Source organism: Sapajus apella, unplaced genomic scaffold, assembly GCF_009761245.1.
Source record: "Sapajus apella isolate SASKATOON/1434 unplaced genomic scaffold, GSC_monkey_1.0 scaffold47, whole genome shotgun sequence".
NCBI classification, from domain to species: domain Eukaryota; kingdom Metazoa; phylum Chordata; class Mammalia; order Primates; family Cebidae; genus Sapajus; species Sapajus apella.
Window position 1 is genome coordinate 5,819,305 of NW_022436987.1, and position 24,251 is coordinate 5,843,555.

Here is a 24,251-nt window from a genome sequence, read left to right on the forward strand (position 1 = left end):
GTTCTCTAAAGGGCCTTGCTATTAGTGGGACATACTTAGTTCTAAACTAAATACTGCTCTGGTCCTGCCTAACAAATCACAAAAGTAAGATCCAAAAGAATCAAACTGTTTCCAAGTCACTTAACTATATTCCAGAAAAAAACTCAAGAATATTTATAGGAATACAAAAATATCCAATACCCAAAAAGGTAAAATTCACAAAGTCTGGCATCCAATTGAGACCTACCAGACATACAAAGAAACAGCAGAAAAATATAACCTAAAATGAAGAGAAAAATCAATCACAATCACAACCACCCAGAACTAACACAGATATTAGGATTAACAGATAAAATGGAAAAGTTATTGTAACCATATTCTATATAGTTAAAAAACTAGAGGAAAGATCAAAGATATTAAGAAGAGACATGGAAGATAATAAAAAACCCAAATCAAACTTCTAGAAATGAAAACTTAATTATCTGAGGTTAAAAAAAATACACTGACACATGCACACGTGTGTTCATTGAGGCACTGTTTACAAAAGCAAAGACCTGGAACCAACCCAAATGCCCAACAATGATAGACTGGACAAAGAAAATGTGGCACATATACACCACGGAATACTAAACAGCCATAAAAAAAGATGAGTTCATGTTCTTTGTAGGGACATGGATGAATCTGGAAACCATCATTCTCAGCAAACCGACACAGGAACAGAAAACCAAATACCAAAAGTTCTCGCTGATAGGAAGATGTTGAACAATGAGAACACATGAACACAGAGAGGGGAGCATCACACGCTGGGATCTGTTGTGGAGGGGACTAAGGGAGGGACAGAGGTGGGGGGCTGGGGAGGTTGGGGAGGGATAACATGGGGAGAAATGCCAGATATAGGTGATGGAGGGATGGAGGCAGCAAACCACCTTGCCATGTATGTACCTATGCAATAATCCTGCATGATCTGCACATGTACCCCAGAACCTAAAGTACAGTAATAAAAAAAAAAATCACAAGTACCCCAGAAAAAAAAATACACTAGATGGAATTAATGGCAAGTTAGACAGTGAAGAAAAAAAAGACGGGTAAATATGAAAAGGGTATCTATCCAAATGAAACCCAATAGTAACTATCCAAAACGAAACCCAGAGAAAGACTCAAAAAAGAGAAAAAAAAAAAAGAAAAATAGCACCAGTGAGCTGTGGTACAACTTCAAGTGGGCTAATATATGGTAATTGTAATCACAGGAGAGGGGAGAGAAGACAGAAAAAAAATCTGAAAAAATAATGGTTGAAAAATTTCCAAACTTTCTGACACTATAAATCTAATCCAAGAAGCTCAGTGAACCCCAAGCACAAGAAACACGAAAAAAACTATTCTAAGGCACATGATAATCAAAGTGCTCAAAACCAGTGAAAAGAAAAAAACCTTAAAAACAGAGGGGGGAAAAATGGCACATTACCTACAGAGGGAAAAAGGATGACAGAGTTCTCATTAGAAACAATGCAAGCGAGTGTGAGGCAACATCATTAACATACTGAAAGAAAAAATAAAGTTTAGAATTCTGAATCAGAAAAACACTTTGAAAAAGGGTATTCAGACATTCAAGAAGATCCTATGGAATCTACAAAAATACTACCAGAAATGATACATGAGTTTAAGGGTGCAGGATACAGGTTGATATACAAAAGTCTATTGTATTTCCATACACCAGTATCAATCATAAATTGAAAATTTTAAATACCATTTAAAGCATCATAAAAATATGAAATACTTGGGGATCGATATCAGAGAGATGCAACACTGAAAACTACAAAAATTGGTGAGAGAAATTAAAGACCTAAATAAATGGAGAAATGTATGTGGATAGAAAGACTCACTAGTAAGAAATTCACTCTCCCTAAATTGATGTATTTATTCAATGCAATCCCAATCAAAATTAGCTTTTGGGCAGATATTAACAGGCTGATTCTAAAATTCATATTGGAATGCAAAAGACCTAGAACAGGCAAAACAACTTTGAAAAAGAACAAAGTAGAAAAATTAACACATCCTGATTTTAAGACTTATTATAAAGCTACACTCATCAAGGTAGTATGGTATTGGTGTGTAAACTAGAGACACAGGTCAACAAAACAGAATAGTCCAGAAATAGGCCCACATTTTCAACAAAGGTGCAGAGGCAATTTAGTGAAGATAGCCTTTCAGCAAATTGTGCTGGAGCAACTGGACAGCTATATGCAAAAAATAAAGAAATTTGATTCCATAACTCATACCATATAAAAAATTAACTCAGACTGTAAAACTAAAAAATTATAAAACTTTGGAAGACAGAAAAAAAACCTTTGTGATCTTTGGTTAGGAAAAGAAATCTAAGAAAAGATATGACACTAAAATCACTATCTATAAATCACAGACTGATAAATTGGACAACAAAATTAACATCTCCTTGAAAGACATTCTTCAGAGAATGAAAAGACAAGCCACAGAGTGGGAGAAAATATTTGCAAACCACATATCTAATAAAGGACATATATCCAGAATACAAAGAACTTTCAAAACGCAATAATATGGAAAAAAATCCAATAAAGAAATGGGCAAAGATTTGGATGTACTCTTCACCAGAGAAGACACACAGATGGTAAACTGGCATATGAAAAGGTACTCAACATCTTCAGTTAGCAGGGAAATGCAAATTAAAACAACAATGAGATATTACTACACACCTATTAAAATGTCTGAAATTAAACCATGCCAAATACTGGCAAGGACGTAAAGCAACTGGAACTGTCATATGCTGCTAGTAGGAATGCAAAATGGCGCGACTGCTTTGGAAAATAGGTGGCAGGTTTTTTTTAAAGGTTAAACACACAACTACCATATGATGTAGCCATTCCACTTCTAGGTATTCACCCAAGAAAAAAACCCAAAATACATCCATAAAAATGACTTGTCCATGAATGTATCTAGTAGCTTTATTTTGTAATAGCTAAAAAAGGAAAACAATCTAATTTCCCGCAATAGGTGAATGGATAAACAAGCTATGGTAGCCACTTAATAGACATTACTCAGCAATAAAAAGGCATGAACTATTGATACAATATGGACAAATCTCAAGATAATTGTATTGAATGAAAGAAGCCAGACAGAAAAAGCACATATTATGATTACATTTATAAAAATTTTAGAAAATCCATATTATTTTATAGAGATTGAAAGGAGATTATTCATTGCCTGGGGACTAGGGGAAAGAAGTGGGAAGAAGGCTTTACAATGGGGCATAACTTTTAGGTGTTATGGAGGTGTTCACTATCTTGATTGTGATGATAGTTTTTATAGATGTGGATATATGTTTAAACAAATTATACATTAAATACATGCAATTTATTTTATGTATTTTATAAATTATCCTAGATGCTCACATCTTATTTTGTAAAATAATGCATTTGACTAGCTGATTAGGTCAAGTATTCAAGGATTTATTCCTTCTAAACACACATACAGAATAAATGGTGAAATGAGGAGAAAAAGGGAGAAAAAAGGGAAATGTTTGATTTTAGACTCAAGTCAGGTACACATTTTCATACAGCAAAAGAAAAGTGTCAAAAACGAAGCTACACCTCCACATATAATAAATGTCAGGTATAAAAATAAAAATATTTTTAACCAGTAGAAGGCATGCCATAAAATTCAAAGTACTAAAGAATAAAAATTACTCTCATACTTAACTACAGTATTTTTGCACTTTTCAAAGTTTATTCATGTACACTATCCCATTGTCCTTGGCCTATGCCATGAAGGCAGTAGGTAACTTACCATTTATCAATACACTTCTGACAAAAGCTGTGAGCACAAGGCAGGATGAGGTCAGCTCGCCCGTCCATACAGATACAACACTCCTCCTCATCGGTCAGCTGCTTTACCCTGCAATATGAAAACTGAGCTGAAACAATGATATTCTCTGTCATTATGCTTTATACTTCGCTTTTTGTTGCCTTAAAAAGCATTATTAAACATCTATGTGCCCATGGTATAAAGCACAATATGATTTGTGTGCAAAATCAGACTAAAATTAACTTATCTTTTAGGGATTAGAAAATATATTAGGCAAGAAGTATTAAGAGAGATACATTTCATAAAGTCTAAATAAAAGATATATTTTGTGATAGTTAAAATATAGGCAAAAAGTGGAAATAGTCAAATCTTTCTGGAAATAACTCATTTTAATCATATTGGACCTATATAAACAAATTTAACCAATATAGTTATTGCATTACTTAAAAACAGGGATATGGTCTGAGAAACTCATTGTTAGGTGATTTCATTGCTGTGTAAATATCACAGTGTACTTATATAAACCGAGATGGTTTAGCCTAGTACATACCTAGGCTATATAGCATAGCCTATTGCTCCTAGGCTACAAACATGTACAGCATGTTACCGTATGGAACACTGTAGGCAACTGTAACACAATGGTGGGTATCTGTGTATCTCAATATATCTGAACACAGAAAAGGTACTGTGTAAATATGGTATAAAAGATTTAAAATGGTACCCCTGTATAGGGCACTTACCATAAATGGAGCATGCAGGCCTGGAAGTTGCTCTAGTGAGTGAGTGAGTGAGTGAGTAGTGGTGAGTGGATGTGAAGGCCTAGGACAGGAGCGTCTTTTGGCTTCTCTGGGTCACACTGGAAGAACTGTCTTTCTTGGATCACATATAAAATACACTAACACTAACAATATCTGATGAGCTTAAAAAAAAAAAATCGCAAAAAAAAAAACTCTCATAATGTTTTAAGAAGGTTTACGAATTTGTGTTGGGCCACATTCAAAGTCATCCTGGGCTGCATGCAGCCCATGGGCCACAAGTTGGACAAGCCTGGCCTAGGAACATATACCACTTGTACAGTAGTGTACAGACTTGATGAAGACTGTACACTTAGGCTACACTAAATTTCTAAAAATATATTTTTTTCTTAAATATTAACCTTAACTTACTATAGCTTTTTTTAAGTTCACACACTTTTTAATTTTTTAACTTTTTGACTCTTTTTGCAATAACATTTACCTTAAAACACCAAAATATTGTATAGCTGTATAGAAATATTCTCATTTTATAAGCTTTTTTCTGAGATTTTTTTTTAACTTTTTAAACTTTTTTCTTAAAAACTAAGACACAAACACACACATTAGTCTAGGCCTAAACAGGGTCAGGATCATCATTATCACTGTCACTGTCTTCCACCTCCACCTCTTGTCCCACTGGAAGGTCTGCAGGGGCAGTAACATGTACAGAGCTGTCATGTCGTTTGATGATAATGCTTTCTTCTGGAATACCTGCTGAAGGGCCTGCCTGAGGCTGTTTTTACAGCTAACTTTTTTTTAATAAGTAGAAGGAGTAGACGCTAAAATAATGATAAAATAGTATAATGCATAAGCCAGTAACATAGTTATTATCAAGTATTACTGTATATAACTGTAAGTGCTATACTTTTATAGTAGGTTTGTTTATACCAGCATCACCAGGAACATTTGAGTAATGCATTGCATCACAACATTAGGATGGCTATGACATCCATAGGCAATAGGAATTTTTCGGCACCAGTATAATCTTATGGGACCACCATCATATATGCAGTCTGTCATTGACCAAAACATTGTTAGGTGATGCATGACCATGTAATTTATTCACTATGTGTAATACAAAGCTCCCTAAAATATGGATCCTGCCATCGGGGCCTTACAATGCTGACACTGATAACGGGCATATAAGTGAAAGAATAGCTTAGTCTTAAGTGACACAAGGGAATAGAAAGCAGTTTCTGTCCTCGAGGCGCTCTTCCATCTTCTTGAGAAAAAAAAAGAAAAAAGATTTCAAACCTTTTGTTCCAGCCACAATTCAGAGTGCCCCTGAATGAGCCATATGCCTTTTTGCATGGTATTTTCCTTTCCTGAAATTGCTCTGTGAGTTTAGTAAGCTCCAACCTCAGTAACTCAGCTCAAAATATCATCTCTCTGCTCTCAAAATCAACATTTGCCTCAATTAAAGGACTTAAATATTGCATATTGATTGGCTGGTCTCTCCATAAACTGTAAGCTCTTTGAATATACATGTTTGTCTTAGATTCTCAATAAATGTTTCCTGATTTTAATTTCTTTTAAACTTTGTGCTTTTTTGTAATTTTTAAGGTTTTCTTCATCAAACATGTATTACTTTTGTAATCATACAAAACTGAATGTTCCAAAGTGTAGCCACTAGATTATAAACTTCTTAAGGGTAGGAGCTAACACTATAGGTTTTTCATTCCCTGCTGTGCTTGAGATAGTACTTAAAATTTTGATTTGGACATAAATAAAAATAAATGTCAAATGTATATTAAATATAACAAATGCCAAGTAAAGAAGGAAGAGATGAATATATTTTCAAACTTGTTGAAAAGATGAGATAGAAAAATAATAGGTTTTTAACAGAGGACATTCTAGGTGCATAAACCAAGTTGTAGAGGTCAAAAGCAAAATATGTTTATGCCTCTGTACACTGTGTATACGTAACCAGGAAGCTGGCATGATACTTTGGTATAAAAACTGAAGAAAAAGATTAAAAGTGGAGATAATCTCACCATAAATGTCAAAATACTAAGTTTGAACATGTTCTGACAAACAAACTAGAACCAGTGTATAATCAAGGGGTAGTGAACTCCCACTGAAATGGTACTTTAGGAAGTACCATAATGCATTCCCATTAATTGGGAATGCAGTATGAGGGACAGTCTAGAGAAAGGAAAACCGGTTACGGCCTTATTTCAGCAATTCATCTGAGAGATAATTAGGTCTAAGAAGCATTATAGAAAGACAAATGTTTTATATGGTAATAGATTAAGTGTTATGCTTTAGTAATAGGGAAAAGAGGGCAGCCACTGAATTGGAAAACTGAATAAAAACCTAGATGGATGTGGGCCTAATGTATCTGAGTTTCATATTTTTCATCAGTTTTCATATGTTTTCATCAGTTCAACATGTAAGTGCCTTTTAGGTCTGTACCAGATCCAGATGAGTTAGGGTCTCCACCTTTAAGAAGCTTACAATCTTCATCTAAGGATGTTGGCTTGGGTGTCAGTAGCAGAGACTACTGAATCCGTACAGAGTGATAGAATATTCTGAAGGCTGGAGTTTAAAAGAGAGAAACAGAGGACTACAAAGAAGAGCATTGTGGTGAGACATAAAAGAATCGGAGACACAGAAATAGCCAGTGGAACCAGTACAAGGTTGTCTGAATTTTCTGCTACCTTCCTAGCAGCAGCACAGTGACCAGAGGAAGGAGAGTCCTGTGCTGTTTGTTCCTGTTAGATCACCTGTAGATTGGAGTATTTGGTTCTATGCCTCATAATCTGAAAGGCACACATACTGACAGAGAAAAGATCATCTGGGAAAGCCTCCAGTATGTAGACGAGACCCACATAAACAAAGGCCAAAGGAACTGGGGGTGCTTATCCTTGAGAACAGAAGGCTCAGTGAGAGTTTGATGATTGTTTTCAAATATCTGAGAAGCTGGAAGAGAGAACAGATTTGTTTGGAGGAATTCCAGAGGGCACAGCCATTTAAAGCAATAAATGGAATATAGTAACAATTTAATAATAATGAAAATTAACCCATATAGACTAATTATTACGTGCCAAGAACTGTTCTAAACACCTTATGTCTTTCAACTCTCTCAACAGTCCAATAAAGCATATCCTATAGTTATTAACCTCTGTTAGAAGATGAGAAAACTGAGGAAACAGTCTGCTTTGTCAAAAAAATCACACAGGAGTAGAGCCCAGGATTTGAACACAGGCACTTTGCTGCTAGAGTCTGTGCTGTGCTACCTCAAGAAAAGATTCTGGCTACTCTGAGGAAAATGAAGCAAAAGGAAAAACTTTATAGTGATTAAAGCCATCGGATTATGAAAAGACTTTTTTGAGGCAGTGAGTCTCACGTAACTGCAGGTGTTACTTGGCAAAATGTGGGTAAGCAGAGTCTTGTTATTCAAAGTGCCATCTGAGGATTAGTAGCATTGGCCTTACCTGGGAGCCTGACAGACTCACTGGCTCCTCCTCAAAACCACTGAATATTAAAGTTTGAAAAGCTCTGTGTGCAAGATTTTTATGCACCAGAAAGTAATAATGCAGAGGTTAGAGCACAGCTGTACTGCCAGACAGGCCTGAATGTGAGTCTTAGCTAGGACAATTTCTAATCATGACATTTATTCAGCTAAATCTCAGATTCTTTGGCTGAAATGGGCTGATAATTGTACTCCCATATGGGGTTGTGAGAATTTAATGAGTTTATACATTAAATTCTCACAACCCCATATGGAAGTACAATTATCAGCCAACACTCATCACAATTATACAACACTCATCACAATTCTGTACCCTATAAGTAATCAATAAATGTAAACCATCAATGGAACTATGCATCAGATGTAAATAAAGCTCAACTACATAAATGTCCCTTAGGACCTCCTTCAACTTAGAAAGTCTCTTTCTATGAAGTAGTTTATAAGGATATTATTATAAGCCAAAAACCATACATAAACAAGAAGCACCCCTAAGAAACTAATCAGGAACTGAGTTTCCAGTTTTGAGGGCACAGGAAAGCGCTAACACCTTTGCAACAAGAAAAATATTTTCTTTTCATGTGCTATCATATAGCTTAAATACATTGGCAAACACCATTCTCAGCTTTTAAAACAATTGAAATAATAACCACCATTCAGAAGAGAGGAGAAGAAAAGCAGAAAAATCAGACCCCTGTCTTTGAAAGATTACAGAATACAGGAAAGACAAGCCTAAACACTGCCTACAATGTTCTAAAAGTAACTTGGCATATCGGTAACATTTGTATAAGCCCAAACCTAGAAAACCAAATAACTCTATTAAAGATAACCAGGAAATAATAAATGGAAAATACGGTTTAACTGTAACACAGTACTTGAAAACCAGTTGGTTAAAAATGAACCAGAAAATACAAGTGTAAATAGAGCAGTAAAAAAAGAAATCACTGTTAAGCACATTCTTTGAATACAGATTTCTGCTATATACACTGTATGACAGTAAGACAGATGTCAACATGTTTGGATCCATGTAAATCTTTTTCCAATGAGACATTTACAAATTTAAATTATGATCATGATTGTCAAATGGCAACAGATGGGAGCTTTCATGTGCCAAAAGCAAAACAGAGAAGGAAAAGAAGGTTTAGATAGAACAATAATGTATTAGGCTTGAGTAAACAAGCACCATCAGAGAAAACTCTGGCTGACTTCATTCCCTTCTGGTAATTCAGTATATGCATTTTGTTCATTCCTGAATGGACTGCCAAGTCCTGAAGGCAATATTTAAAAATTTAATGCTTCAATTAGACATTTGTAAGAAAAACCGGGATGATTTTGCAAAATTCTTGGACCTAATTCCCTAAAAAGCTTTGACTGTCTAAGAACTTAAATACCTATTATAAGGAGGGTGTTAACTATCTCCTTTGTAACGTATGTATATAGAGTGGATTCCTGGAGACCAGTGTGACAGAAACGTTAACTGATGTGAGCCACTTTATTGATTTTTTTGAGACAGAGTTTAGCTCTTGTTGCCCACGCTGAAGTGCAATGGCGTGATCTCAGTTAAAGCAACCTCCGTCTTCTGAGTTCAAGTGATTCTTCTGCCTCAGCCTCCCAAGCAGCTAGGATTACAGGCATGTGCCACCACACCCAGCTAAGTCTGTAATTTTTTTTTTTTTTTTTTTTTTTTTAGTAGAAACAGGGTTTCACCAAGTTGGCCAGGCTGGTCACAAACTCCTGACCTCAGATGATCCACCCACCTCGGTCTCCCAAAATGTTGAGATTACAGGTGTGAGCCACCACACCTATCCAAGCCACTTTAGCACTGTAACAACATCTGAAGCACAGAATAACTCCAAACTGATCTCAGATACAATACCAACTGAGAAAAAAAAGATTTAAGATGCTAAAGTCAGCACCGGCAAAAATATTAATAAGATTTTAGTTGTTTGCATATTGGAAAAAAAGGTGAAATACAGTAATTATGCATTACATACCTTCCCATCCAAAAACTAGCCTGACAAGATGTTACAGAGGATGAGCTTTCATCACGTTCTTCAGAGGTGGAGCTTTTTGCTAATACTCCTGCTGCTTGACTTGTGATATCTTTATAAAGTTGAATAAACTGGTACAAATTCATGATCCGTGATGCCTCCACAATGCCACTGCTTTTGTTAATCTAAAAAATACAAAGAATATGAAAAAGAGAAAAGCTGATCATTTCTGGGACCAATTTTTCCCAAAAAGGGGGAACAAATGTGTAGTCAAACATCATAGGAAATAGAGGAGTTTTCAGGATGTGCAAATGACCTAAGAAAGCAAGGGTCTGCATAAATAACACCATGTCCCCTACATTTGTGGTGTTCAAAGTTCTTATACAAGTTTATCTCATTTAGTAAAATAACCCTATAAGATTAATTAGGCATTATCCTGTTGATGGGTGAGGTGACTTTCTCAGAGTTAAGAAATAAATTTTAGAGATCAGTATTGACAAATCTTTCACTTTAATTTCTTAAAGCATTTCTTAAACAAAGGATTCATTTGAATTCAACAACCGCTTGAGATTCTACAACTCAAACAAGTACTTTCTTAAATATCTTTAAGTTCTATTTTGTATCAAAACTTCTAAACTAAAGCAAGAAAATTGTTTTAAAATAAATCATAATAAAAGGTGGCTTTCCCAGAAGGCCATTTTGAGTTTCATCAAAAAACTCGTTTAATATGAATTGAAACCAGTGGCCCAAAGGTTGTACCTTTATAGGCTGTACCTCTCCTCCATCCAGTTTATAATCTAATGTAGAAGGTATCTAGGGCAAGTGGAGGAAAATGCTTTCATAAGCTTTGGGGAGTCATGGAGTGAGGCATAATAAAATGAGTGAGGCCAGTAAGGTGATGGTATAATGTTCTTGGATGAAGAATTTGACATAATCAGAGAAAGATTAGGGATGTGAAAGACTTCCTTTCAGCACAAGACATAGGATGGAAGACTGGGGAAGAAGAAATAAGCCATGAAATCTATTAAGTGCATATCAAAGTAAGTGGAACAAGCAAAATCAGAAAATACTTAGAAAGAAATGAAGAATATAGGAAGAGAGATAAAGATAGAGGGCCATAAAACTGTGACTTAAGTGATTCTGAAATGTGTTGATGGACCTAGCGATATCAGAAAGTGAGGTAGTTAGATTACACATTTTAAAATATTATCCAACATTTGAATATTGTTAATGAAAATAGTAATAGCTGTAACACATTTATTAATTGCTCACTATTTGAGAAGGCAGTGAAAGTACTGAGACTCGAGAATGAGTCATATACCATGCTAAGAAATTTTAGAACCATCTCTAATAATTAGAAAGTTGATTAAATTTTGGGAAGGTAAAATCTATTGGAGATGCAAATATACAAGGTTCTTTGGAATAAGAGACTGTACATGAGGTAGAGAATACGATTTAAAAGTAACAGGAATTTATAGAGGCTTACAAAACAGATCTTCAGAGCTGAGGAAATTGGGGTAGTCCTTTGGAACTGCATAGTACAGAAGAAATTACAGAATAATCTATATAAGGTTAGTATAGAAATAGCAAAGTATCACACTGTAACTATTCTCATCATAGGATTCCTGAAACAAGTATTTATTAAGTACTCATTATGCGGATGTTACTGGTACTATGTGCACTGCTCTAGGCACTAGTGACAGTGTGTACAAAACAAAATCTCTGCCCTCAAGCAAGTTACATGATCGGTAGGAGAGACAGACAAATAAAATACAGATTAGGCTAGATGAAAATAAGTGTAATGGAGAAGATGAAACAGGGGAGAAGGAATGCTGAGGCGTTACAGGGAAGGCCTTACAGAGAAGCTGACATTTAAGAACTGAAAGAGGTGCTGAAATGAGTCATATAGATGCCTAGGGGGAAGATCATTCCAGGCTGAGAGAACAGGAAATACAAAGCCTGTTTAGAAGTGTACCTGGCAAGGAAAACAAAGAGTCCCGCAAGAAGCCCAGTGTTTTCAACAGAGTGACAGAAGGACAGAGGGAGGAGTGGTAGAAGACAGAGGAGAGGGTGAGGTGGGAGCAGAATATATAGGACTTTGCTGATTTCAGTAATAACTGTGGCTTTGATTCCAAGTGCATGAGAATTCACTGGAGGGTTTTGAGCCAAGGAATAATATGATCTAATTTACATCTCAAATTGTGATGTGGAGTAGACTGGTTGCTGTGCTTGGAATAGACTGGTTGTTATGCTGAGAATAGAGAGAAGCAGGGCAAGAGCAGAAGCAGGCAGTTAGGCGGCTACTGGAATAATCCTGGTGAGAGAGGATGGTCACTAGAAATAGGGTGGAAGTAGCGCAGATGGTAAAAACTAGCTAGATTCTGAATACATTTTGAAGAGAAACGTGACAGGATTCACTTATGGATTGATTGCGAGGTATGAGAAACAAAGAAAAGTCAAGAATGATTCCAAGAAGTTTGTCTAAGTAAAAAGGAAGATGAAATAATACAATTCATACAGTCCTTAACAGACACCTTAGTACCCAACTTTTAATTAATCTCTTACTTTTCTAATATTATTTCCATAAAATATTCCATGTAAACATAATTTAGATAATTTTTTATAATGGATTAAATATTATTTGAGGATAATCATGACAGACAGCAGATAGTCAAGATAAAGACAATGTAAATACAGGGGGTTAAAGTACAAGTTTTTTAAAGTTGTTTAACATTAAGAAATGTGAAGCTTTCAGCCTCCTATCAATTTTTCATGGTAAGCTTGCCCACTTTCTAATATAAATACTGACCTCTCAGATTCTTTCAGAAAGAACCCAAGGAATGCAAATAAAAAATTTTCTTTAGAGTAGCTCTAAAATCAAGAAAAACCACATGAAAAAATACCTAATTGTGTTTAGTACTTTTGTTTCTCTACTTAGAATCTTATTTTAAGGAAGATGTTTAATCACATACAGATGTTAGAGATATTGAAGCAAACAAGGAATTTGACTACTAATAAAATTAAACCTTGTCTGTGTTTGTCAAAGAACAACAAAAAACTAAGGGATGAAAAACCTGATATATTCATATCCCCTTAGCTTTCTACAATTTATATTGGCCTCTTCAACATGAGCTGAGTACTTTATGAAATAAAGATGGACAGTAAATGTCATTTAGGTAATATATTGTATCACTGAACAAGGAAAGCTTCAACCTATCCCAGTCATTTAAAAAGTATTATTTCAACATTTTTTTTTGTTCACTTAACATATACTGAGTTCCTACCATGTGCAGAGCACTATATTACAGGCTGTAAGAGATACAAGAATGAATCTAGACATAGTTCCTGCCCTCGGGGGGTTACTATCTTAATGGGAGCTAAGAACCTAAACAAATAACTTTTTTTGTAATGCAGAATTTAATTGTAAAGTATAAATAATGTGCTGTTGGAATCTGGAAGAGGCAAGAGAAATTGTATCCAGAAGACTTAATGGATGAGATGATATCTGAGGTGGACCTTTAGAGACATTAGGTTTAGATATGCAGAAATAAAAGATGCGGCAAAAACTACTGGGTGATTATCCAAATACGATTCTTCCTTTTCACTGCCAGCAGAACCTGATTTTTTGTGTCTACCATTCCCCAAAATGACTCAGGAGTCAATCCTGGTTAGTCTAATCCAAACCAATCATGCTAATCATATTCCCTCTGCCAGTGTAGGTGTATGAAGGGGATATGACCCAATACTGACCAGTGAGTTCAGAAGTGACATCTGCTGGGTCTTTAATTTAACCAATCCTACAGAGGGTTGCAGCTAGGATCCTATGGACCTATGATTTGTCGATAAGTGAGAAAATAAATATTGTTTTTGTTTAAACTGGTTTAACAGGAATTTTCTGTAACTTCCTAATGGAAGGAATGGACAACCTAGTTGAGGGAACACAATAAACAGATGCACTGAACTAGAAAGCTAACATAGAATGCAGAGCAAAAGAAGATAATTGTAACTAATGCAGAAAAGATAGTTTGGAGCCATATTGTAGGATTTGGGGCTATTTGGTAGGCAAGATGGAATTACTGAGGAATTTTAAACAAGGCAGTGATCTCATAAGAGCTGTGCTATAGAAAGGTTAATCTCACAGCAGCATAAATTAGACTTTGAAGAAGAGTTTGGAAGTATAGAGATTAATACAAAATCTGTGGTAATCTGGATCAGAAGAGAGAGAGATCAGTCTGTTTGGGAGCATGAAATTTGGGAGCATGAAATTTGTCTTATTTATCATATATTCCCAGTGCCCCTCACACCTGAGCTTAAATGTTTACTTAAATCAACCGGAAGCGAAACATAGTATGGGTAAAACTGACAATCTACTGAGGAAATAAGGCGCGTTATCTGGGTAACTTCTAGGGTCCGTGACTCAAGGGAAAAATCTCCAAACCAGGGAGTCTTTATGGGTTGATCAGGAATGAACTTCAGAGCACTCATGAATGCCCAATTTATGGTTTATATGCATATGGATGATTTTGTTGTTTGTTTTAGAGCCAGGGTGGGGAGAGGAGGTGGCCTAATAAAATTCATGCCTTCATTTAATCAAAAGGTCTATGGCCTCAAATAGGTTAAGAACTGTCTATCTGAATCCACTTAATGGTGGTTGAGGCTTTTTAATACTCAATGACAGCTGCCATTGTATTTGTAGTGGAGTTAGAGGTGAACTAAGAAACACAATGCATGATGGCAAAAAATCTATCTCATAACTAAAAATTACTAAAAAACAAACTCCCCAAAAAACTGTTTCAATGGATCTTTTTCCTTTTTAATGAATCAATGTATTCTTAAAAGAAATAATCTTGAGATAACATTAATTTTTCAAGTATCATCTTAAAGCTAAATAGGGTGTCAACTTAGCACTCTATAGTCAGCTACAAATCCAAAAACAGATAGGTTAGTATGATGTAATGGTTAGAGATATTGAGGCAAAAAAGAATTTTATTATAAAAACCCCTGTTTTATAGCAATCAGACAACGCTAAGATTCAAACAGCTAGCTACAAGGCAATCACAGTATCAAAACTATGTTTTACAAACCACCAAGTTATTAAAATTTATATGCATTATCTTACACTATTAAATATGGTTCTGGCCACCAAAATAGCTTAAGCTCAGAGGTGGAAGTCTCTATCAGTCTCACCTTGGTACAGACCACCCGTACAACCACTTTCCAAAAAGCAGAGGAATCAGACCCAGGTTGTACCTCAAAGAGAAGATGTTTTTCCTGACCAGAAGCCACTTTAGCAGTTCTGAAAAGAGACAAGCACATGTTAATTTTGTAAAAAAAAAAATCAATAAAATAATAGAGCTGTGAAACTAATTGAAGAAACACTTTCAAACAGAAGGAAATATGAAAAAAACACACAAAGACAAATAACAATGATTATACTAACTGGATTCTTAAAACAGGGATACAGAATATTTTGAACATAAACATGCAACTTAATTTCTAAGGTTTTTAAAGTCAACAGCTTAGTGGGATGACATTTATAAATCTCTCTTCATAACATCCATATCTCAATGGTCTTTAAATTTCTAACAAAGACATTTAGAAAAATAAGTCTGAGAAATCAGAGACTTAAAAAAAAAGGTGGGATGGGCACAGTGGCTATCGCCTGTAATTCCAAAACTTTAGGAGGCCGAGGTGGGTAGATCATGAGGTTAGGAGTTCAAGACCAGCCTGACCAATATGGTGAAACCTTGTCTCTACTAAAAATACAAAAATTAACCAGGTGTTATGGTGTGCACCTGTAATCTCAGCTACTCAGGAGGCTGAGGCAGGAGAATCGCTTGGACCCAGGAGGCAGAGGCTGCAGTGAGCTGAGATCATACCATTGTACTCCAGCCTGAGCAACAGCATGAGACTCCGTCTCAAAAAAAAAAAAAAAAAAAAAAAGTTAGCTGGTGTCATTTATCAAAATTTTGACTATTACTTAAAATGTATATAAAGCATGAAAAACACCTTGCCCTTGGTTGAGTCCTTGTTTAAGCAACAATATTAACAAACCTCTGGAAAGTTTTTGTTCAGATAATTTGGGACTGGATCAAATAAAACAACTGATTTGAGACACTTTATATATAGCTCTACTGTCCTCCCCTAGCAGAGTAATTTTAATTTAGAGAGCTACAGGAGTTTAACATAAAAATATATCACTTTTAGAAGGTAATGCAATATTATACTATCAACATTAATTTAAATCAGTTCAAAGACATGTTTAAGTATTGTAGTTCCCTTTTATCATTACTAACAACTCTCTCTCGGCACCAGTGGGAATATCACACTCAACTAAGTGACTTACAGCTCAATAAAATGAGGCCATCAAAAGTTAAGCAACTAGCCTTAGTAAACAAAGTATTCTGTGAAAATAATTCAGCTGTGCCAGTTTCCAGTTCTGTTTTCAAGCTGCCAAGCCACACTTCGTCGTGTATAGGTTTAATTTTACAGTTCTTGAAGATCATTGCATGTCTGAAATGCCCAACTCTGACCCACGGGGATTGGTTTTAAAAAACAAATCCAGTCAGAAGTGTTCTGTGCTAAATAAATAAAAGGAAGACCTCTGTATCACACAGTAAGCTTAGTTTGTGAATAGTTTTATAGAGTTCATTTTATCTAATACCTGTACCTTTAGGCTAAAGGGCAAAATTTTATACAATAGACTGGGTTTGTGAATATAAATTCCAAGACTCTAAAGGAATGGTAAATGTCATTGATGACTGCTCATAAGAGTTGAAAACACAAAAAAGCATTCCACTCTTTTGTGATATTACTAAATTCACAGTCCTATTTTAAAAATTCCTTAAGAATATGGTCCCAGAAGTAATGCTTCAAACACTACCCTTTGGATAATTAAAAAAAATAAATGCTAGAATTTTAAAAACCAATGACTACATTTTTATCATAAAATACATAAATACACACAGTAAAATGTAAAATCCCCCATCTGCCTTCTTTTCCCACTATCTCCCAACCATGAGACAAGCACTGGGAATAGTTTAGTTCATTTTCTACACACATACACCCCCCTATATACAGGTTTTGTTTTTTAATGAATGAAATCCAGTCTTCTTAAACCACCTTCTAAGATAACATTTAAGACAGTCTTTATTCTTCACAATAAAGACAGTATATCTTCACATAAAGACAGTATGTCAAGCTTATCTAATGTGTTCCAGATTGCCAAGTATGTCTGTTAACACCTAATACCACGGTCATGCCTAGGGAGTGTGTTCATATATCTTACCTTAAACTATTAATAGTGACTACAGTATTGTAAGTTTATATATTAAGTGATCCTGAACTGCCAGATGATTTCATTCAGCCTTCTTAAGGGGAGGTAATGTGGGATAACAGGAAATCTGAGATTCAGAGAGGTGGTCCTGCCATTAATATCTAGGCAATCAATTTAGCCCTCAATTAAAAGGTCTAGTCCTTAGCAGAGTGCCTTGCACATACTATGTGCTCAATGAATGTTATCTAAGTTGAAGAGACTTAAGAGAGACCTTTATGATCTCATTTAAGAGGTGACTCCATAAATTCTAATTATATTCCCAGGGGTTAGAAGATATATATAAAGGTGGATGTGGATGTTGCCAGAGGCAGATTTAAAAGAAAGACATGACATCTGCCCAACTGTCACCAAGGGAGAAAATAAACAGCAAAAAAGTTGTATTTAAAAAGCACAGCAGTCTGGGGCCATTCAGGGACAAAGTGCCCTATATATTTTAATAGCTTCTATATGGATCAATACCAAAATTGATATAATAAACAATAAATTAATAAAAGACTAAGTGGTATTAGGTGTGCTCTTTAAGAAGGCAGAGAAATTTATATTCCATTTAAAAAATCTATTCAAAGACTTAAGTAGAAATTTAAAGGTGTTAACTAATTAGAATATATTAATTAAGAAATATGTTATTTCTCAGTGGCAAAATTGAGCTAGTACTACTACATATGTATTCCTCTGGCAGTAAAAAACAGTATATATATATATGTGTGTGTATACATACACACACACACACACACACACACACACACACAATTGGTTCATGTACAGAAATCTTCTCGGTGTTACCTTTGACTATCCTAGGACTCTTTTCCTAGAATGGCCAATCTGCATATTCCATTTTATGCAACCCTTTAGTGCTTTCAAACAAGAGTCTATTGGTATAAAATTGAGATGTTGGGTTGTACTACTGTATCCTAGAATTGCTTCAATATGCCTGCGCTGTGTTCCAAGTTCCATTTTAAGTTCCTTCCATCTCTTCTTTCCCCATTACACATTTTCAAAAAGCTACACAGACATAATAGATAATAAATATTTCAAAAAGCTACATAGCTATAATAGGTACTCAATTGCTAACTGAAAACATTTAAGTCTTACCAATCAATGCCTCTGGTTAACGTCTTACATAGTGATGACATATAGGGCATACATACATCGGTGGAAAAATGAAATACAAAAAGAGCAAGGCTTACACATCATTAAGCTCAGCTACTCTCCCAAGAAATTCTTCATAAGTTAAGGAGCCACTTTCTCGAACCAATGTGACATGTTTTGCTACTTTTTCTGGTAACTTGCTAATAACCAGCTGTGTCTGATCCGAAATTTGCTGTCCCATGATGAAATGATGTCTTTCAAAATCCAGAAAGTGTTGCTTCACATAGTTTCTGTCAAATATACAGAAAAGTTACTTTTACATATAATACAAAAACAGCAACGTACCCATTCTTCAAAAAAAATAAAGAAAAATTAGGAATACCTTTAAGTGAGAGCTGAGTAGACCTACATGAGTCTAAGGTAGAATTTAAATGACTATGGTTTTCAGATTCACATAGCTAAATGAGAAAACAGGATTCACTTATATATCACCGGGGGGAGGTGGTGGTGATGAACCTCTAATTCTTGTAAGTTTACCAAGTCAAAAACTGCTAAAGCGCGCGTGCGCACGCACACACACACACACACACACACACACACACACAGAGGCATTCAAGTAATTGTATTTAAGAGGAATCTTGTCTACCTTATATAATTTTCCAAAGAACATTTCCTGACTGCTTACCACGTCAGACTCCACACTGTTTTCCATATTTTATGTCAGCTACTTCATACAACAATCCTAAGAGGCAGACAATATTATAATCCTCCCTATTTTCCACAGATGGGGAAACAGCTAGGTGACTTATCTAAAGTTACTCAGTTGTAAGTGGTGAAAGTGAACTTGGAATTTGTTTTTCAGATTCTAGTACTTACATTCTTATCTACATTGACATACTGGCTCACAATATACTTCTATCAGCTAAAAAAATTTGTTGAATTCCTTTATTTAGGGGACGATCCAAGATGGCCGTTTAGGAACAGCTCAGGATTGCAGCTCCCAGTGAAAGCGCAGAGGGTGAGTGGACGCCGCGTTTTTATTGCCCACAGACTAGGAAATTCCCGGGCAGAGGTGCTCCACGGTCGCCAGCGCGGCTGTTTCGGCCAGCGCGGCTGTGCCGGCCACACCGCTGCTTTGCCCCGCGCGGCTGCTTTGTCAGCGCCCCGGAGCTGCGGTTCTCCGTACAAAATACACTGGTCCGGGGGCCCTTTAGGCTGGCGATTGGAGCCACGGGAAGTCGCCCATACGCTGGTTCAAAAAGGGGACTGAGCAGAGAACCAGGACAGTAGATTCCAGGGCAAAAAAAAAGAAAAAAAAGCGCCACAAACCTCAGTGCCGCTGTTTAAGCCAGCGCAGTGAGTGGCCACAGGGGAAAACAGACCCCGGCGCCTCTTCAACAGGCGACTGGAACACCAACTTAAAAAAGGCTCTGAGGCAGGGAGCCAGGCGATCAGGCTCGGCTGGTCCCACCCCCACAAAAGAACAGCAACCAGAAACTCTGGATTGAGAGTTTCACAGCAAGCGCAGCTGAACCCGGGACAGTCCAGCTCTGTGGGGGAGGGGTGTCCGCCATTACCGAGGCAGCCCGCCGTTGCAACCCACCATTGCTGAGGCAGCCCGCCGTTGCCAAGGCAACCCGCCACAGCAGAGACTCCGCCCCAAGAGAGGCGGGCCACCATCGCCAAAGCCGTTCTAACTATACCCATATAAACAGAACTGCAGGGAAGTTCACTTGGCAGCAGGGCGGAGCCCACAGCAGCTCAGCAAAGCTGCTATAGGCCGACAGTGACTAGGCTGCCTCCTTGCTGGGCTGGGCAGGTCTGAAGGAAAAAAAAAAAAAAAAAGGCGGCAGCATAACGGAAACTCATAAATAAAGCCCTAAATCCGGAAACTCATAAATAAAGCCCTAAATCCCTGGGACAGAGCACCTGGGAACAAAAAGCAGTTTATGAGTTCTGCTGCAGCAGACCTAAAACTACCTGCCTAGCAGCTCTGAATGAACAACAGAGCTCACAGCTCACCATTTGAGCTCCTATAAAGAAGAGACCGTCTCCTCAAGCAGCTCCCTGACCCCTATATATCCAAAAAGACACCTCATAAAAGAGAGATCAGATTGACACTAGGCGGGTATCCTTCTGGGACAAAGATAGCAGAAGAAGAAAACTGGTAACAACCGTTGCTGTTCAGCAGCTGCTGCAGGTGAACCCCAGGCAAGCAGGGCCTGGAGTGAACCTCAGCAGACCTACGGCAGTGGGGCCAGACTGTCAGAAGGAAAACCAAGAAACAGAAATAACCTCATCATCAACAAACAGAACGTCAATCTGAAAGATTTGAGACCTAATCTGAAAGCCAGCAACTACAAAGTCGACAGGTGGATAAATCCTTAAAGATGGGAAGAAACCAGCGCAAAAAGGATGAAAACACCCGAAACCAGAACACCTCTCCTCCTAAAAGGGATCACAACTCCTCACCAGCAAGGTTGGATGGAGAACGAGTGTGATGAAATGACAGAATCAGACTTCAGAAGGTGGGTAGTAAGAAACTTCTGTGAACTTAAAGAACATGTTCTAACCAAATGCAAAGAAACTAAGAACCTTGAAAAAAGATTTGACGAAATGCTAACAAGAATGGACAAAATAGAAAGGAATACAAGTGAATTGATGGAGCTGAAAAACGCAACACGAGAACTTCGTGAAGCATGCACAAGTATCAACAGCCGAATGGACCAAGCAGAAGAAAGGATATCAGAGGTCGAAGATCAACTCAATGAAATAAAATGGGAAGGCAAGACTGGAGAAAAAAGGGTAAAAAGGAATGAACAAAGTCTCCAAGAAATGTGGGACTATGTGAAAAGACCTAATCTACATTTGATAGGCGTACCCGAATGCGACGAAGAGAATGAATCCAAGCTGGAAAATACTCTTCAGGATATTATCCAGGAAAACTTCCCCAACCTAGCAAGGCAGGCAAACATTCAAGTCCAGGAAATACAGAGAACACCACAAAGATATTCGTCAAGAAGAGCAACCCCAAGGCACATAATCGTCAGATTCACCAGGGTCGAAATGAAGGAGAAAATACTAAGGGCAGCAAGAGAGAAAGGTCGGGTTGCCCATAAAGGGAAGCCCATCAGACTCACAGCAGATCTCTCAGCAGAAACCCTACAAGCCAGAAGAGAATGGGGGCCAATATTCAACATCCTTAAAGAAAAGAACTTTCAACCCAGAATCTCCTATCCAGCCAAACTAAGCTTCATAAGTGAAGGAAAAATAAAATCCTTTGGGAACATGCAAGTACTCAGAGATTTCATCACCACCAGGCCAGCTCTACAAGAGCTCCTGAAAGAGGCTCTACACATATAAAGGAACAACAAGTACCAGCTCAACTAAAGGGCAAAACAGCCAGCTAGCACCAAAATGGCAGTATCAAATTCACACATAACAATATTAACCCTAAATGTAAATGGACTAAATGCCCCAATCAAAAGACACAGACTGGCAAATTGGATAAAAAGACAAAACCCATCTCACATGCAAGGATACACAAAGGCTCAAAATAAAGGGATGGAGGAAGATTTACCAAGCAAATGGAGAGCAAAAAAAAGCAGGAGTTGCAATTCTCATCTCTGATAAATTAGACTTTAAAGCAACAAAGATCATAAGAGACAAAGAGGGACATTACATAATGGTAAAAGGATCAATGCAACAAGAAGAGCTAACGATCCTAAATATATATGCACCCAATACAGGAGCACCCAGATACATAAGGCAAGTTCTTAATGACTTACAAAGAGACATAGACTCCCACACAATAATAGTGGGAGACTTTAACACCCCATTGTCAACATTAGACAGATCAACCAGACAGAAAATTAAAAAGGATATCCAGGACTTGAACTCAGACCTGGACCAAGCAAACCTAATAGACATTTACAGAACTCTCCACCCCAAAGCCACAGAATATACATTCTTCTCAGCACCACATCACACCTACTCTAAAATTGACCACATAATTGGGAGTAAATCACTCCTCAGCAAATGCAAAAGAATGGAAATCGTAACAAACAGTCTCTCAGACCACAGTGCAATCAAGTTAGAACTCAGAATTCAAAAACTAACCCAGAACCGCACAGCTTCATGGAAACTGAACAACTTGCTCTTGAATGTTGACTGGATAAACAATGAAATGAAGGCAGAAATAAAGATGTTCTTCGAAACCAACGAGAATGAAGACACAACATACCAGAATCTCTGGGACACATTTAAAGCAGTCTCTAGAGGAAAATATATAGCAATAAGTGCCCACATGAGAAGCAAGGAGAGATCAAAAATTGACACCCTATCGTCAAAACTGAAAGAGTTAGAGGAGCAAGATCAAAAAAACTCAAAGTCTAGCAGAAGACAAGAAATAGCTAAGATCAGAGCAGAACTGAAGGAGACAGAGACACAAAAAATCCTTCAAAAAATCAATAAATCCAGGAGCTGGTTTTTTGAAAAGATCAACAAAATAGACAGACCACTAGCCAGATTAATAAAAAAGAAGAGAATAACCAAATTGATGCAATAAAAAACGATAAAGGGGATATCACCACAGATTCCACAGAAATTCAAACCATCATCAGAGATTATTACAAACAACTCTATGCACATAAACTAGTAAACCTGGAAGAAATGGATAAATTCCTGGACACTTGCCTCCTGCCAAGCCTAAACCAGGAAGAAGCCGAAACCCTGAACAGACCCATAACAAGGTCTGAAGTTGAGGCAGCAATTAAGAGCTTACCACCCAAAAAAAGCCCAGGTCCAGATGGGTTCACAGCTGAATTCTACCAGACATACAAAGAGGAGCTGGTACCATTTCTTCTGAAACTATTCCAAACAATACAAAAAGAGGGAATTCTTCCCAAATCATTTTATGAGACCAACATCAACCTGATTCCAAAACCCGGCAGAGACTCAACAAGAAAAGAAAACTACAGGCCAATATCCATGATGAACATAGATGCAAAAATCTTCAATAAAATACTGACAAGCCGATTGCAACAGCACATCAAAAAGCTTATCCACCATGATCAAGTAGGCTTCATCCCGGGGATGCAAGGCTGGTTCAACATACGCAAGTCTATAAACGTAATTCACCACATAAACAGAACCAAAGACAAAAACCACATGATTATCTCAATTGATGCAGAGAAGGCCTTTGACAAAATTCAACAGCCCTTTATGCTAAAAACACTCAATAAGCTAGGTATCAATGGAACTTATCTCAAAATAATAAAAGCTATTTATGACAAACCAACAGCCAATATCATACTGAATGGGCAAAAACTTGAAGCATTCCCCTTGAAATATGGCACCAGACAAGGATGCCCTCTCTCACCACTGCTATTCAATATAGTATTAGAAGTTCTAGCCAGAGCAATCAGGCAAGAAAAAGAAATAAAGGGCATTCAAATAGGAAAGGAGGAAGTCAAATTGTCTCTATTTGCAGATGACATGATTGTATATCTAGAAGACCCCATTGTCTCAGCCCCAAACCTCCTGAAACTGATAAGCAAGTTCAGCAAAGTCTCAGGATACAAAATCAATGTGCAAAAATCACATGCATTCCTATACACCAATAACAGACTTAAAGAGAGCCAAATCAAGAACAAACTTCCATTCACAATTGCCACAAAGAGAATAAAATACCTAGGAATACAACTAACAAGGAATGTAAAGGACCTCTTCAAGGAGAACTACAAGCCACTGCTCAA

At 36.9% G+C, this 24,251-nt stretch overlaps 1 protein-coding gene across 1 annotated transcript in view; it reads right to left on the reverse strand.

Annotated features, from left to right (window-relative positions):
- RNF141 (ring finger protein 141) overlaps positions 1-24,251 on the reverse strand; it is a 41,300-nt gene that overhangs the window by 5,141 nt on the left and 11,908 nt on the right. The window contains exons 2-5 of the mRNA XM_032240741.1: positions 18,594-18,785; positions 15,258-15,366; positions 10,074-10,255; positions 3,796-3,903 (exon numbers count right to left, since the gene is read on the reverse strand). Of these exons, the coding sequence (XP_032096632.1) occupies positions 3,796-3,903; positions 10,074-10,255; positions 15,258-15,366; positions 18,594-18,736 (542 nt within the window). The 5' untranslated portion in view covers positions 18,737-18,785. The remainder of the gene's footprint in view (positions 1-3,795; positions 3,904-10,073; positions 10,256-15,257; positions 15,367-18,593; positions 18,786-24,251) is intronic.